At 31.4% G+C, this 14,575-nt stretch overlaps 1 protein-coding gene across 4 annotated transcripts; it reads right to left on the bottom strand.

Annotated features, from left to right (window-relative positions):
* Positions 1-307: 307 nt before the first annotated feature.
* On the bottom strand, positions 308-12,431 carry LOC105327388 (aggrecan core protein). 4 transcript variants are annotated; one of them, XM_066072809.1, is made up of 11 exons: positions 11,853-12,431; positions 11,156-11,212; positions 9,972-10,052; positions 9,271-9,327; positions 7,711-7,767; positions 6,368-6,430; positions 6,009-6,065; positions 4,516-4,578; positions 3,896-3,975; positions 1,842-1,938; positions 308-1,253 (listed from the first exon to the last, which is right to left on the bottom strand). In XM_066072809.1, the coding sequence occupies exons 1-11, from the start codon at positions 12,148-12,150 to the stop codon at positions 1,015-1,017; spliced, it is 1,149 nt and encodes a 382-aa protein (XP_065928881.1). In that variant the 5' UTR covers positions 12,151-12,431; the 3' UTR covers positions 308-1,014. The 4 variants fall into 4 exon arrangements, with proteins under 4 accessions (XP_065928881.1, XP_065928882.1, XP_065928883.1 ...); XM_066072810.1 differs by lacking the exon at positions 7,711-7,767 and having other exon boundaries at positions 11,853-12,426; XM_066072811.1 differs by lacking the exons at positions 6,009-6,065; positions 6,368-6,430; positions 7,711-7,767 and having other exon boundaries at positions 11,853-12,423.
* Positions 12,432-14,575: the final 2,144 nt, after the last annotated feature.

Here is a 14,575-nt window from a genome sequence, read left to right as displayed (position 1 = left end):
AGAAGAGGATTTTTTTAAAAAATGTCAATAAGTTTACCTCCTTTAAAAAAGGCGTGATTTTTCAACTTCATTTGAACAAACTTGGAATTTTTATGGTTCGAGAAAGTTTTTGTCATGTTTTATTGAAATTTGCTCAGTGGTTTTGGAGAAAATAAAATTATAAAAAAAAAAATACGACAACGACGACAGACAACGGACACACTTTTATCACAAAAGCTCACCCGAGCCTTCGGCTCAGGTTAGCTAAAAACTAATGATTCTATTGCTTAAAAGAGATGATCGCTAAACGCACCAATACGAGAATACATTGATATTTGATGATTTATTTAACACTAAACATATTATCCATTCACGAGCAAAAAGAAAAACAAATCAATCCTTTAAGGGGCATGATCACGATTTTGGTCCAATTCTATTTTTCTGTTTTTATTATTTACAATTCTTTAGCAGTGCATTTTTGATAATCAAATGAAACTTGAGAGTCAATTGTAGAGTTATAAGCAAGATACAGAGCTCGCAATTTTTTGTCATGTAAACAATAATCGTGCCCTGTTTTGTTTACATAGGTTCGATAAACCAGATTAAAATTTGTTTCAAGCTGATTGATTTATCTTTTGACTCTTTTTAAGCATAATTGAACAGTTTCAAGCCTTTGACACATTCATTTATGATCTTACACTGGATTTTTTACTTCAACATTCAGAATGTAAACAAAAGCTTTGTTTACAAAGCAAAGAATTGTAAGCTCTGTAGCTCTCTTAATATAACTCAATGAATGACACTCAAATTTTGGTTGCCTATTAAAATATGCCTTACTAAAGCAGTGTAAACCCTCAAATCGGAAAAATAATTTTTGACCAAAATCATAACCATATTTATGCATTCACGATGACAAAGAAATAAAATTCAACCCTTTAAATTCCTGGAAATGATTTCCATTTAAAAAAAACAGTAATATACCTATGGCAATAAGCTGATTTGTTGAGTCAAATTCTTGTCAATAAAATTTGTTCTCTATTTTTCACAAATAAAATTGTTTGCGTCTGCACAGCTGATATCGTCCCAAAAGCCTCCTTGGAGCATACTAACGCAATCTTCTGTCGTTGGAAAGGAGAGGACGTCATTTGGCTGGAGTGGGCCCCAGAAAGCCAGAGTCACTAACCTGTTCTGACGAGTCCAGCTAAATACGCCTTCACTGATAAGGTCGCTGGCACCGATCCAAGCTGAACACGCAAATACATCAGAGCATGACACTACAAATATAATTCATTTCGGTAGAACCAAGGATTATAAGGGTAAAATCATTTTATTTTGCGGTAACACCAATAATATGGATAAGTAAGAAAAAATGAGAAATTTGAGTTCGCCCAGTCTTAAACTAGCCCGCTGACAACGAGAGCGAAAGGGCGAAAAAAAAAATCCGGGGGCGAATATTTCTCTGTAAACAGTATTATTAATCAATTTTTTGTACAACATTTCTTTCATCTCTGACAAAAATATATGATGTATGACAAACGATAAGTAAAAATCGGTGATAAGGACTAAACGTACAATATACCGGTACAATAAAATAGTGATAACTATAATGGAGACAACACTGAATACAAGGTTATTTTCGCCTCGTGTAATTTTCACCCTTCTACATTTGCAAACAGTTTCGCCCCGTCTTGAATACGCCCAGATACAGTTAAGTTTATAGAGTGATTATTTGAAACATTGGAATTTGCTCAGTCTTAAAATCGCCTGCTTACAACGAGGGCAAAAGGGGGCAAAAATAAAACGGGGCTAATATTTTCCTGCATACAGAAAAAACAATGTAGTAATAAGAATTTTTTTTGTACCTCCATCAATCGTTTCCAAAAATTTATATGACAACCACCGGTTCTCATTTAAATCATCGACCTCCACCAAGTATGAAGCATGAGCCTCACATTCTACCTGAAGATTAGAATAAAATATCTTAAAGGGGCAAGGTCACGATTTTGGCCAAATTTTATTTTTCTGTATGTATTATTAACATGTGCTTAAGAAATGATTTTCAATGATCCAATGAACTTTGAGAGTCAGCCAAAGAGTTATAAGCATAATGCAGGGCTTACAATTCTCTGTCAAGTAAACAAGGCTCGTGCACTGTTTTTGTTTACATAGATTCAATATACCTCGCGGGGGTGTTAAGGAAGCATATGGAATCTGAGTTACATGTAATTCCGTGAAATCACAAATCTTAGTTATTATGTACATATTCAAATATATAAGCAACGAAACGTAGACCAAAAACAAATAAAAAATACTTCAAAGACAATTTTTGCCAGAAATTAGTTTGTATTACGTAGATTTACACATTGATGACGTCATGACTAAAAGTTGAATGTCGTGTGAATTTGATCGGAAAGCATTGTAAACATATTCAAAATATAATAATCTAAGAACTCTAATAAAGTATTGTGGTGTGATTTATTGAGAATTGGACATAAGAATACTGGGGGAGATGTTAGTTTTATCAATCATTCGCTAAAAGGTATGTAAATTTGCTTTTATTTCTCGGCCAGGCTTTCCTCTGTCGTTGTTTACCATATAAAAATCCAACTAGAACAACACTACCCCGTGTATGTTGAACTTGAAATTTTACACGTATCGTTAGTTTAATCAATGCTTAAATTGAAAAGTGCTGCTAGAATCCCATGTTGTGTGTTGTTTTAATGCAATTTGCCGTTTTCCGTGCAAACTTTATAAAAGTTGGTAAGGTTTTACGAGAACCGGATGAATAACTTTTTAATAAGGAAAAACATAGGATTCTAGCAGCGGTTTTGATTAAGTTGAGATGTTTTGCCTTCACTTGGTATGTTTATTTTATTTTGGAAACCGCGGGGTAGTGTTGTTCTATCTCATTTTATGTTAAGGAATATACGTAAGCTATTTATAGTTGTCACGTGATAATGCACCAATGTGGCAGTGATGTACTACCCGATTTTATTGCACTGACATCTATTTTAAAGGATGATACTAAGTTTTTGATCTTATTCAAAATAATTATTTAATTTTACGATTTTGAATACAACAGTCAAAATAAGACGGCATATTGCCCATATGCTTCCTTAACACCCCCGCGCTGTAAAAAATCTTTTCAAGCTGATTTTTCTATACTTTTTTTCATAATAAACATATAGAGACAGTTCAAACGTTTAACAAATTAATTTCAGGACTAAAACTGGAATTTTTAGCTTTACATTCAAAATATTTATAAACAAGAGCTTTGTTTACATAGCAAAGAATTGCAAGATTTGTAACTCGCTTATAACCGAAAGAATGACACACATATTTTGGTTCCCTATTAAAATAGTCTTACTGAAGCATTTTAAACATAAACTCGGAAAAATAATTTTTGACCAAAATCGTGTGCATGCCCCTTTAAAATAACACATGACTTTTTTTTGTAGAGTCGTTGCTTGTACAAATAATTGCATACTCCTTCCAAACGAATATATAAAAATAGAATGAAACTTTTATAATTGTCATTTTTATTGCCATTACTCATTCGACACAATATTTGAGGCTCATATATTTATAAATCATAGTTCTTTGTCAACCCAAATTTGATCCAAATTTGACTCTTGTGGAAAATGTAGGTAAAACAATGTTTGGGATCAATGTCGTTAAGACAGATTAAATAGTTAGTTTCAGTTAAAATGCACACTGCTTTTAATTTTATGAATTTCTTTTGCAGCATACATATTCATGAAAAAACCATTTATCTTTTCAAAATGTAAGGATAATAGTTTTAATTGTATAATTCGACCCAATTTGAAAAATAATTTCTGTTTCGTTCACAACTACAGATCTTTTTATACAACATATAAAACACGTTAGGTATAAAACTTGAGATTTCAACAATAACCTTTGCTTTGTCCCAAGACATTTTCGATGTACTAAAAAAGTAACAATGAGATCCATAAGGAGACCAGCCTCCTTCACAAACTGCAAAAGTGAAAATGGAAAATATAAAGAGTTATGACAAACCATTAAGGTAATTTGGTTGTTAGTGTGTTTGATTTCACAAAAGAAAAGAGACAACTGAGAAACATGAAGTAATATGGTTAAAACGAATTTCATGTAAATTTTATTTATTTATACCGTCTGTATTTTAAAAGACAATGAAATACTAATACAAATATTTGCATCTCAAAATTTAAGATATCCTACTAGTGAAAGTCAATCTCAATAACAGAGCATCATTAAATGAAAAACTGTATACAGGTTTATTTTCTCCTCTTGTTATTTTTCGCTCCGTCTTGAATTCGCCCGCCCAAAATTGTGTTTAAAGGGAGATAATTTGAGCCAATGCAATTTGCCCGTCTTAAAATCGCCCGTAGTCAAGAAGGGGGAAAAGGGCGAAAATAAAACGGGTGCAAATATTTCCCTTAAACAGTATTTCCTTTAATCATGTTCTGTTATTGGGTTTGAGATATATTTTACATGCGACCAAAATTTTTCTCTAAAAATTATTTTCTGTATTACCTGTTTGTTGTACTGTTGAAGTGTCAAGTTCATTTGTAACAAGCTCACTCGGTGTTGTGTTTTCTGAAATATAACGGTAATGTATAATGTGTTTTCCCTAAAGCTTACTTATAGGCTTTTTGGGGAAACAGTATATGTGGGGGTATGGTAAAGAATTCAAACTATGATATAAATAAATTTACTAATTAAAAGTCTTTCCTGACCACTTTGAATGTTTATTTAGATTTATTTTCATCAAAGTTATTGTACGTATAAATAATATATTTCTATTTCGCCATTGTTGTTAGATTCTCCTGCATGTAACTGTAAAGTAAATGAGTTTCGGAAAGTTTGTTTTCATGATCATGGTATCTCTTCATAGCCATAGAAATATAGTAATCAACTTTTATTCTAATAAAGATCTAGACTTGTAATGAGTTATTTTTAATCAAGTTGTTTTACTGATTACTCTAAACGTACTTTTGGCGTGTACGATATTTGGAACAAGTTGGCGTGGATTTGAATTAGCTTAGTCCTGAATGTGACTGTTCTTATACATTTATGCATTGCATTTAGCGATGTACTTGATTTAGCAGAAGCCGCATTCCGCCAAAAAAGCTAAATAGAATACACAGCCAAATGTAATACGTTTACAGTATTTCTTGTGATATTGATTTTTCTGTGAATATTTGTAAATAATTTTTTTTTTAAATTGTAATCACATTCAAATTATAATCAAATTATCGCCCAAAAACTTAGACATTTAGTTTTTCCATGGACCCTAATTAATAACCAATTATGAATAGCGTTGTTTACATTAAAAAAAAATAAAATAAAATAAAATAAAGATTAGAGTATCTGGAATTTATGGACAATGTATTTACTTTTATAAAATTAGTCCTTTTAATAAACAACTGATATCATTGGCTGATTCATCCTCAGAACAGCTGAAAAATAACTTTCAACGAGTATTTATTGATGAAGCGAAGGTAAAACAAAATGTTTTATTAGTTCAAGGTATGCAACATGAAATTGTTTCAAAGACCATCAAAGCTTAATGATTGAAACATACGTGTTGCAACGCACTTAGCGCCATTTCAAAATTGTTTTTCCAAAATTTCATTTGGCTTTCATGGAGCATTAAAATTTATAGGTATTTGAAACGGACTAACGAGAGTTGGAATAAATAGTTCGAAGTTAATAGTATTGCCTGTCGAGCAATGATATAAATGTACAAAAACATTTCTACTTAAAGGAATAATATTTTCATAAAGTTTAATTGAATTACATACTTTATACGGAGTTTAAAAGGCTAGCTGGTCAATAGAATACCTTTAGATTTTAGATTTTTATCATACACTATCGTTTTTGAAAGAAAAAAATCCAAAGATTTTTGACTCAACATTTAAATACTTCTCTGTTTCGTTATACAAAGCTCTTCATCATAGGGAGGTTGTGAAATGAGATTTTTTGTGCGTACACACCAAACTGAAGAGAAGTGTTGTTTATTATACCTTTGTCCAGTGTATGTTGTCCGGTGGATTTCTCGAGTTCATTTATCGAGGTTCCGTCTGTAGAGATATTGCACATTAGATCCCATAACATTATTAGAAATCACTCCTTTTTAAATATGTGTTTGATTTCATAACGAAAAAAAAAAAACATTTGAGAAACATGATGTAATATGGTTTAAATGAATTTCATGTAGAGAAATGTATTCATAATGTCTGTATTTTAAATGACAATGAAATGCGATTAAAATTTATGGGTTTTTTTTTCATTTAATCATGTTCCGTTATTGAGTTTTAGTTTTTTTTCCCATGAAATACATGAAATTACAGAACAACAAATCCTTTACCATTTTCTGTATTACCTGTTTGGTGTACTGTTGAAGTGTCAAGATCATATGTCACAGGCTCATTCGGTGTTGTATTCTCTAAATTATAACATAGTATAACCTGTAGTTTATAAAGATAAGTAAATATCAAATTAAATAAGGTGTGTTTTCCTTCCATCTGACCTATATGTTTTTGGTGGGGAGGGGGGGGGGGGGGGTGTTGGATGGGGATGGGGTAGAGTGGGGGATGATAAAGAATTTTATCTGTGAAATGAATAAATTCACAAACGTCTTTCAAGCAAAGAATAAATGTTTTCTTAGATATAATTTCATTAAAGTTGTTTTACGTATAAATAATTTATTTCCGATATGCCATTGCTGTTTGATACTTCTGAATGTAACTGTAAATGGGTTTTGGAAAGTTTCTTTCTCATACTAATTATTTATCTTCATAGTCATTGTAATATCGTAACCAACTTTTATTCTCCCAGATCCATAGTCGTACTGTGGAAATGCAACGTTTTATTTATTCGAATTGTTTTCCTGATAATCTTTAATGATTCTGATTTTTTCTGTGAATATTTGTAATGAAAAATAATTTATTACTTTTTAAACTGTAAAAAGAATTATCGCCTCTACAACTTATCCATTTAACTTGTCCATGGACCTTAATTAATAGCCAATTATGAATAGCGTAGCTTACATTGAATTAAAACATGATACATTAAAGAGCAGAATATCTGAAATTTATGGACAATGCGTTTGGTCCTTATTATGACCTGTTGATTTTATTGGCTGCTTTATCCTCAGAATCGCGTGAAATTGACTTTTAACGAGTATTAATTTTATTAATGAAGCCAAGTAAAACAACGTTGTTTTATAAGTTCCAAGTATGCAACCATCAATGCTTCATAAATAAAACGTGCTGCAATGCACTTAGCGTCATTTAAAATTTGTTGGTTTTTTTTCAAAATTGTCTTTTGGCTTTCATTGAGCATTAAAATTAATTGGTATTTGAAACGGACTAACAAGATTTGGAATAAATAGTTCAAAGGAAATACATGTAGTATTGCCTGTCCAGCAATGAATTATATGTACAATGACTTTTCTGCATTCAGGAACCATTATCATAAAGAAGTTTTTAAAGGCTTAAATGGTCAACGAATTACCCATCAGATCTGGTTTAAAAAAAAAGATATGATATTTTGTCAATTACATCATCGTATATTTAAGACAAATTCCAAAGATTTTCGATTCAACATTTGAATACTTTCCTGTATCTTTAAACAGAACTCTTTATCTGAAAGAGGAATAAAAATGGGCAAAATCATCCGACCCTCTTGTGCTTATACATCAAACTGAAGAGAAGCGTTGTTTACCCTTATTCAGTGTATGATGTCCAGTGGATATCTCAGGTTCATTTATCGAGGTTCTGTCTGTAGAGACATTACAAATTAGATCTTATAGTATTAGATTGTATAAGGAATAACACCTTTTAAATAGGAGGAACCTCGTATAAAGCAGAAGATACAGAATGTTTGCCCTAAAAATTCAAAAGTTGTTTAAATCTCATAAAAATACACATATTTTTGGTAGAGGTCAACAGGGCTTGCTCTGCCATAATGTTTATAGGGTCATGTCAGAAACTTTACAATTATTTAAACGTTTTGCATTAATTATTTGGTTGTATATTATCATAACTCATTGGTTAAAGTATCCCACTTGTGAACTGCATATCATGATACACCTGAAGTTTTCGTTCATATTTCATTGAATAAGCATATACATGTAATAATTAATTATTTTTTGTTGGTTTTTTTTTTTTGTTTTTCCCTTATATATTTGACTTGTTACCTGTACATGTACTTCTTATCAATTATGCTATTTATCATAATCAAATAATTTTCTGCTAGTTTTAGAAACTAGAAATATTTTATATTTCTTCCAATGAGTCCTCGGGTGGGGTCCTTCAAGACCAAGGTCTTTCAGTCGTGGCGGTTTTTAACCCCACCTTTGCAAATTAATTTGTCATTTATTCAATGATTTTTTCTTCTTTAATATATTGTTTTCAATTTAAACAATACAAATTGGGTTCATTGAATAAACGACCTTTAACGCAATCTGTTGTTCTATTTCATTGCAAATGAACTTGGACTCATTGGAAGATTTTGGATTTAGTTACTTGTATTGGGTAAATTACTTGTAGCCACAAAGCTCAAAGTTGGGCAAAATTAATAAAAGTGTTTCTCTTGGAAATGCTTATGTATTATATTTATGGAAAAATTTGGTTGACAAAAATACCATTTTGCAAATGTGTGTATATAAAGTATAAAGTTATACACTTTTATGTTGTTTCAAAAAATAGTTATGGCTTCAACATGTTGGCATAATTGTAAGATTTGGTCAACAGTGATGAAAAATGACTTATTGTTTCATAGCTTTTGAAGAGAAAAATGTGTCCACAGCCGACTTTCACAACGGAATTAATATATTTTATGTGATATCAATGTTACGTAAATAAAACGTGTTGCAATGCACTTAGTGTCAAGTAATGTATGTAGTTTAAAAACATGTTTTGGCTTTGATGCCGCTTGAAAATTAATCGATGTTTGAAACGGACGAACAAGAGTTACTAGGTAGTCCAAGATTAATAACATTTCTGCATTAAGGAATAATTACCAAAAAGAACAATTGAATTATATTCTTTATACGGAGTTTAAAAGACTGGATTGTCAATCAATTACCCAACAGATCTGGTTTTCAATTTTAGAAATGAAATTTTTGACAATACACTGTCATTTAGAAAGATTTTTGACTAAATATTTGAATGCTTTCCTGTATCTTTATACATAGCTGTTCATCTAAAGGAGGTATTAATTAACCACGATTATTCAATTATCTTGTGCTTATACACCAAACTGAAGAGAAGTGTTGTTTACCTTTGTCTAACGTATGATGTCCAGTGGATATCTCAGGTTCATTTGTCGAGGTTCCGTCTGAAGAAACATTGCAAATTAGATCCCATAGTATTACATTGTATGAGAAATGATACCGTTTGAATTGCAGTGAGCTCGCATAAATTATCCTATGTTAAGCTGACCTTTCATAAAAGTAACGCAATATTTTTATATATGGATGAATAAAAACGAACTTTTATGTTCTCGGTCAAAAAATTCAAATGTATTTTATACAACACCGAGAGTTGTATTTCATTGACTTTAACTACATGTATCAGCAAGGTTCGACAAAGGTGGTGTCAAATAATACTTGGTGATTTGTGTAGATTTATTGCAAATTAGATCCCAAAGCGTTATTAAGGATAACACATTTTTTAAATATGTGTTTGGTTTCACATCGGAACAAAGACAATTGAGAAACATGATGAAATATTGTTAAAATGAATTCCATGTAAAGAAATATATTTATAACCTTTTGATTTTGAATGACAATTAAACGCTATTACGATTATTTGCATTTAAAAATTTAAGTAAATTTTCTTTCATTTAATCATGTTCTGTTATTAAGTTTGAATTTCAATATTTTACATGCGACAAAACTTTTCGTCCCAAAATATCCATGATCCACTGGGTTTTTTTTAATTAATAAAATACATGAAATCACACACCAACAAATCATTTACCATTTTCTGTATTACCAGCTGTTTGTTGTACTGTTGAAGTGTCCAGATCATTCGTCACAGGCTTATTTGGTGTTGTGTTCTCTATAATATAACATAGTATAACCTGTAGTTTATAGAGATAAGTAATATAAAATAACATAAGGTGTGCTTTCCTTAAGGCAGAATGTATGTTATTTTTGGAGGGGGAGGGGAGGGGAGTGTGGTGGATGGGGGTGGGGTATAGTGGGGGATGGTAAAGAGTTTTATCTATGAAATGAGTTAATTTACAAAAGTCTTTCAAGCCAAGATTGAATGTTTCCTTAGATTTATTTTCATTCAGGTTGTGGTACGGTTGAATATAGCTGTTTGTGGGTTTTTTGAAAGTTTTTTTTCTCATCCTTATGATGCATTTTCATAATCTGGTAATATCATAACCAAGTTTTATTTTCCTAGACCTACAGTCGTACTGTGGAAATGCTATGTTCTTCTCATTCGATTTTTTTACTGATGATCTTTAATGATTTAGATTTTTTTCCTGTAAATATATGTAAAGAAATAATGTATTACATCTAAACTGTCAACAGAATTATTGCCTCTACAACTTAGCAATTTAACTGGTCCATTGACCGTTATCAATAACCAATTACAAATACCGTAGTTTACATTATATTTAAAAATGCATAAAGATTAGAGTATTTGAAATTTATGGACAGTTGATTTAATTGGCTGATTCATCCTCAGAATCGCTAGAAAATGTCTTTCAACGAGTATTTATTGATCAAGCCAAAGTGAAACAAAACGTTGTTTTGTTAGTTCAAATTATGCAACCGTCAATACTTCATGAATAAAACGTTATGTAATGCACTTAGCGCCATTTAAACTTTGTATTTCCAAAAAGTGTATTGGCTTTGATGGCGCTTCAAAATTTATCGGTATTTGAAACAGAATAACAAGAATAAAAGAATAATTAAATTGGATTCTTTGTGCGGGGTTTCAAAAGGCTGGGTGGCCAATTAATTAACAAATAGATCAGGCTATAAAATTTAGATATGAAATTTTTGACCATACACTATCGTTTAGTAAAGAAATAATTCGAAGAATTTTGACTCAACATTTGAATCTTGTCCTGTACCAGGTATACGAATGAGCACAATAATCCAACTCTCTTGTGCTTACACACCAAACTGAAGAGCAGAGTTGTTTACCTTTATCCAGCGTATGATGTCCAGTAGATTTCTCGGGTTCATTTGTGGAGGTTCCATCTGTAGAGACATTGTACATTAGATCCCATAGAATGACATATGTACAAGGAATATTATCTTTTAAGTATGAGTAAACTTGCATGATTTTTACTTTGATAGGTTTATATTTCATAATAATAACCCAATAATTTTACGTGAAGGGTGAATAAAAGCGAACTTAAATATTCTCGGTCAAATAAAATCTGAATGAATCCTCTCCAAAACCTAGAGTTGTTTTCCATTGACTTAAACTATAGTCAGCAAGTTTCTACAATGATGATGTTTGATAATACTTGGTGACATATTTAAATCTTAATCCTAAGCACAGAAAGGGAAGAATTTCCTTACACAGCATCGAACACATGAATATGACGATGAGAGAGAGAGAGAGAGAGAGAGAGAGAGAGAGAGAGAGAGAGAGAGAGAGAGAGAGAGAGAGAGAGAGAGTTTAATGCACAATGGCTGTTGGAGAGAACAAACATAATTATATATATTGCCTGCTATCCAATACTTTCTACGATGTACATATATTAAATATCTAATATGATTAAAACGTTTCAGGAACGAACATTCAATAATTTTGATCCTCAATTTATTGCATTTAACAAAAGTTAAAAAAAAGTTCTCCATCAAGCCTTCATAAAAGTTTGTAAATACTTACAAAAGGTTTCAGATGCAAGTCTGTAATGATAGAAGCCAGGGGCAGCTATCAGCGACGACTGAGGCCCCTGTTCAGTTGATAAACACACATTCAAAAACTTGTTGTAAAAGTACTCTTGCACTCCATGAACAAGTACTCCGCATTGTGCAGGACTGTGAACGTCTTCAAAGATTTGTAAAACGCCTGACTCTGGATACTTATCTTTATCAACGAGTTCATAAGACCTCTCGTTACTGGCCAAATTAAAATGACACATTTCAAATAAGACTCCAAAGAACAGAGTTTTCCAAAATTTCATTTTGATGATGAAGTTTGTAACAATTAGCTAAAGTTGCATTTTGCTTTGCGCTGGGATTTAATATAGCGTCCTCAATTTCCATGAACTGTGACGTATTGCGTGAGCAACTTTTTCTAACAAATTCATTTTAAGCCCGTAATGCAAATTTTATGTTAATCATAAAGTTTGACATGGTGCAATAATAAATGAAACATACGACGTGGTAGGAGACCTGGGTAATGTGCCGGAATATGTTTGAATCGTCAGTGGAATGACGTAAACAACATTAAAAAAGGCCACAAATATACATGTAGTACCTGTGAATATTTTACCCGAACAACCGCCATGTCTTTGTTCAAATTCAAAAATAGATTTTAAGTATTACTGTAGGATTGATATCCATAATCAATACTTTTTTTATTTTTCACGTTGGGGGGGGGGGGGGGGGGGTCATCAAATTATTCATCGATTTCAAATAAACAATTTTAATATGAAGTTTTATGGACCACCAGGACATCATTGGAGATTTTGACTTTTTTTGTTCAACCTTTGCAGCATTTAATGTTTCTACCTGGTTCTTATAAATGGCTGTACTTAAGCAATACTCTATATAGAAAAAATTAATATATTTTATCTGTTAATTTTTAAGGTATCTTCCTATATTTTCATAAAGAACTCTTCTTTTAAAGAAAACCCAATATAATCAAAAATGTTCATAGAAATATCTTAACTATTAACACATAGAGCACTTATCCTATATTAACACCAACATTATTATTTGTCGTTTTAATGTGTTAAAATTGGCGTTATGAAATAATAATGCTTTCAAAAACAGATGTTTGAAATTTTACATGGTTACTTTACCAAAAAATTGTGATTGGTTTTCATTTTTATGAATTTTCAAAGCAACATCAATTTCGACAGTGCTCTTTCATTTTTTTTACAAGGTAAAGTAAAACACAACGTGTTTCTAATCTTCATCAACATAAAAACTAACGATGAAATTACTGTTTTCTGTAGTTGTTACATAACTACTTAAAACTTAGTGTTTATGAATTTTAACACGTGTCATTATGTATTTTTATTATTAATTATTTATTGTTCTTTGAATGTTATTATGTAGATGGAATTCGAACCTACAGAACCGTTGATGGACTTTTGCGTACTATATACAGAGAAATATTCGCCCCGTTTTATTCCTGCCCCATTCGCTTCGTTGTCAGCGAATATATGACTGAGCAAACTCAAATTTCTCATTTCAACTCTCTTTCAATCAACTCTGTCTTGGTGAATTCAAGACAGGGCAAAAGTGTTTGCAAGTATAGAAGAACGAAAGTAACACGGGGCGAAAATAACCCTGTATACAGTATAAAATGAGTATTATTTCACTTTCATATTAAATACTGAAATCTGATTGGTTTAGACGCGTTTCATAATCCGTTCTATTACCTTCAGCGTTAGCAACACACTAAGCAACGGGGAAATTTTTTATGCGCCTAAAATATGCACGTGTGGTTCGCCGAAGAATTCACGTCATTTCTATATAAAAAAAGTAAAAAGTTCTCTAAAATTGAGACATTCAGTAAAATAAAATAAATAGTGCCTGTTTTGGAGGGTAACATATGAATTTGACACCCCTCGAAAACCATTGTCAACCTCCTTTTCGCGTCGGTTGACAATGGTTTCCTCGGGGTGTCAATTTCAACTGTAACCCTCTCAAACAGGCACTATTTATATATTATGACTTCATATCTATATATATTAAGCATTTTGAAACATTAGGGAGGCTGGCCTATCAACAAATCAACCATCGTATCCACCTTAAAATTTCTGATATGAGTTGTTTGAAAATTCACTATTACTATCAATAAATGAGGGAAAACTCCATATAATTTACTTCACTCTTAAAGCATATATTTTACTATTTGTGTTTTTTTTTTTTTTCAATATGTCGAATATCTTAATATTTTTGAAAATATTGCACTGGAAAATATTAAATTTAGTTTTGTTTAAGGTGCCTCACTACACCTTGAAATAGTTTCTCAAATCAGCAGAAAATTACTTGATTATGATAGAAGGCATGATGGATAAGAAGTATATATGTCAAATAGGCGAACAAATGTCCAATTTTAGATAAAAATGATATTTTCAAAAATTTCATTCAGTAAACATAAACACAAGCACCAGGTTGATTCGAACTCATGACCTGCGGTTCACAAGCCTGATACTTTTACCACTGAGCTATGACGATATACATCTGAATCGATTGATACAAACAGTTTAATAAAACATTTAAATCACCATCTTGTGACGTAGTGTCTTAAAAAGTATAAGTCTCGGTGTAGTGAAGTACCTTAAGACATTCAAACAACGTACATGTACTGGTCCAAAAGACCATTCCATAGATTTATTTTTCTTTCTACCACATGAACACATAAATCTAAGC

Source organism: Magallana gigas, chromosome 10 (genome assembly GCF_963853765.1).
Source record: "Magallana gigas chromosome 10, xbMagGiga1.1, whole genome shotgun sequence".
Lineage (NCBI taxonomy): Eukaryota > Metazoa > Mollusca > Bivalvia > Ostreida > Ostreidae > Magallana > Magallana gigas.
This window is presented reverse-complemented; position numbering and strand designations above follow the sequence as displayed.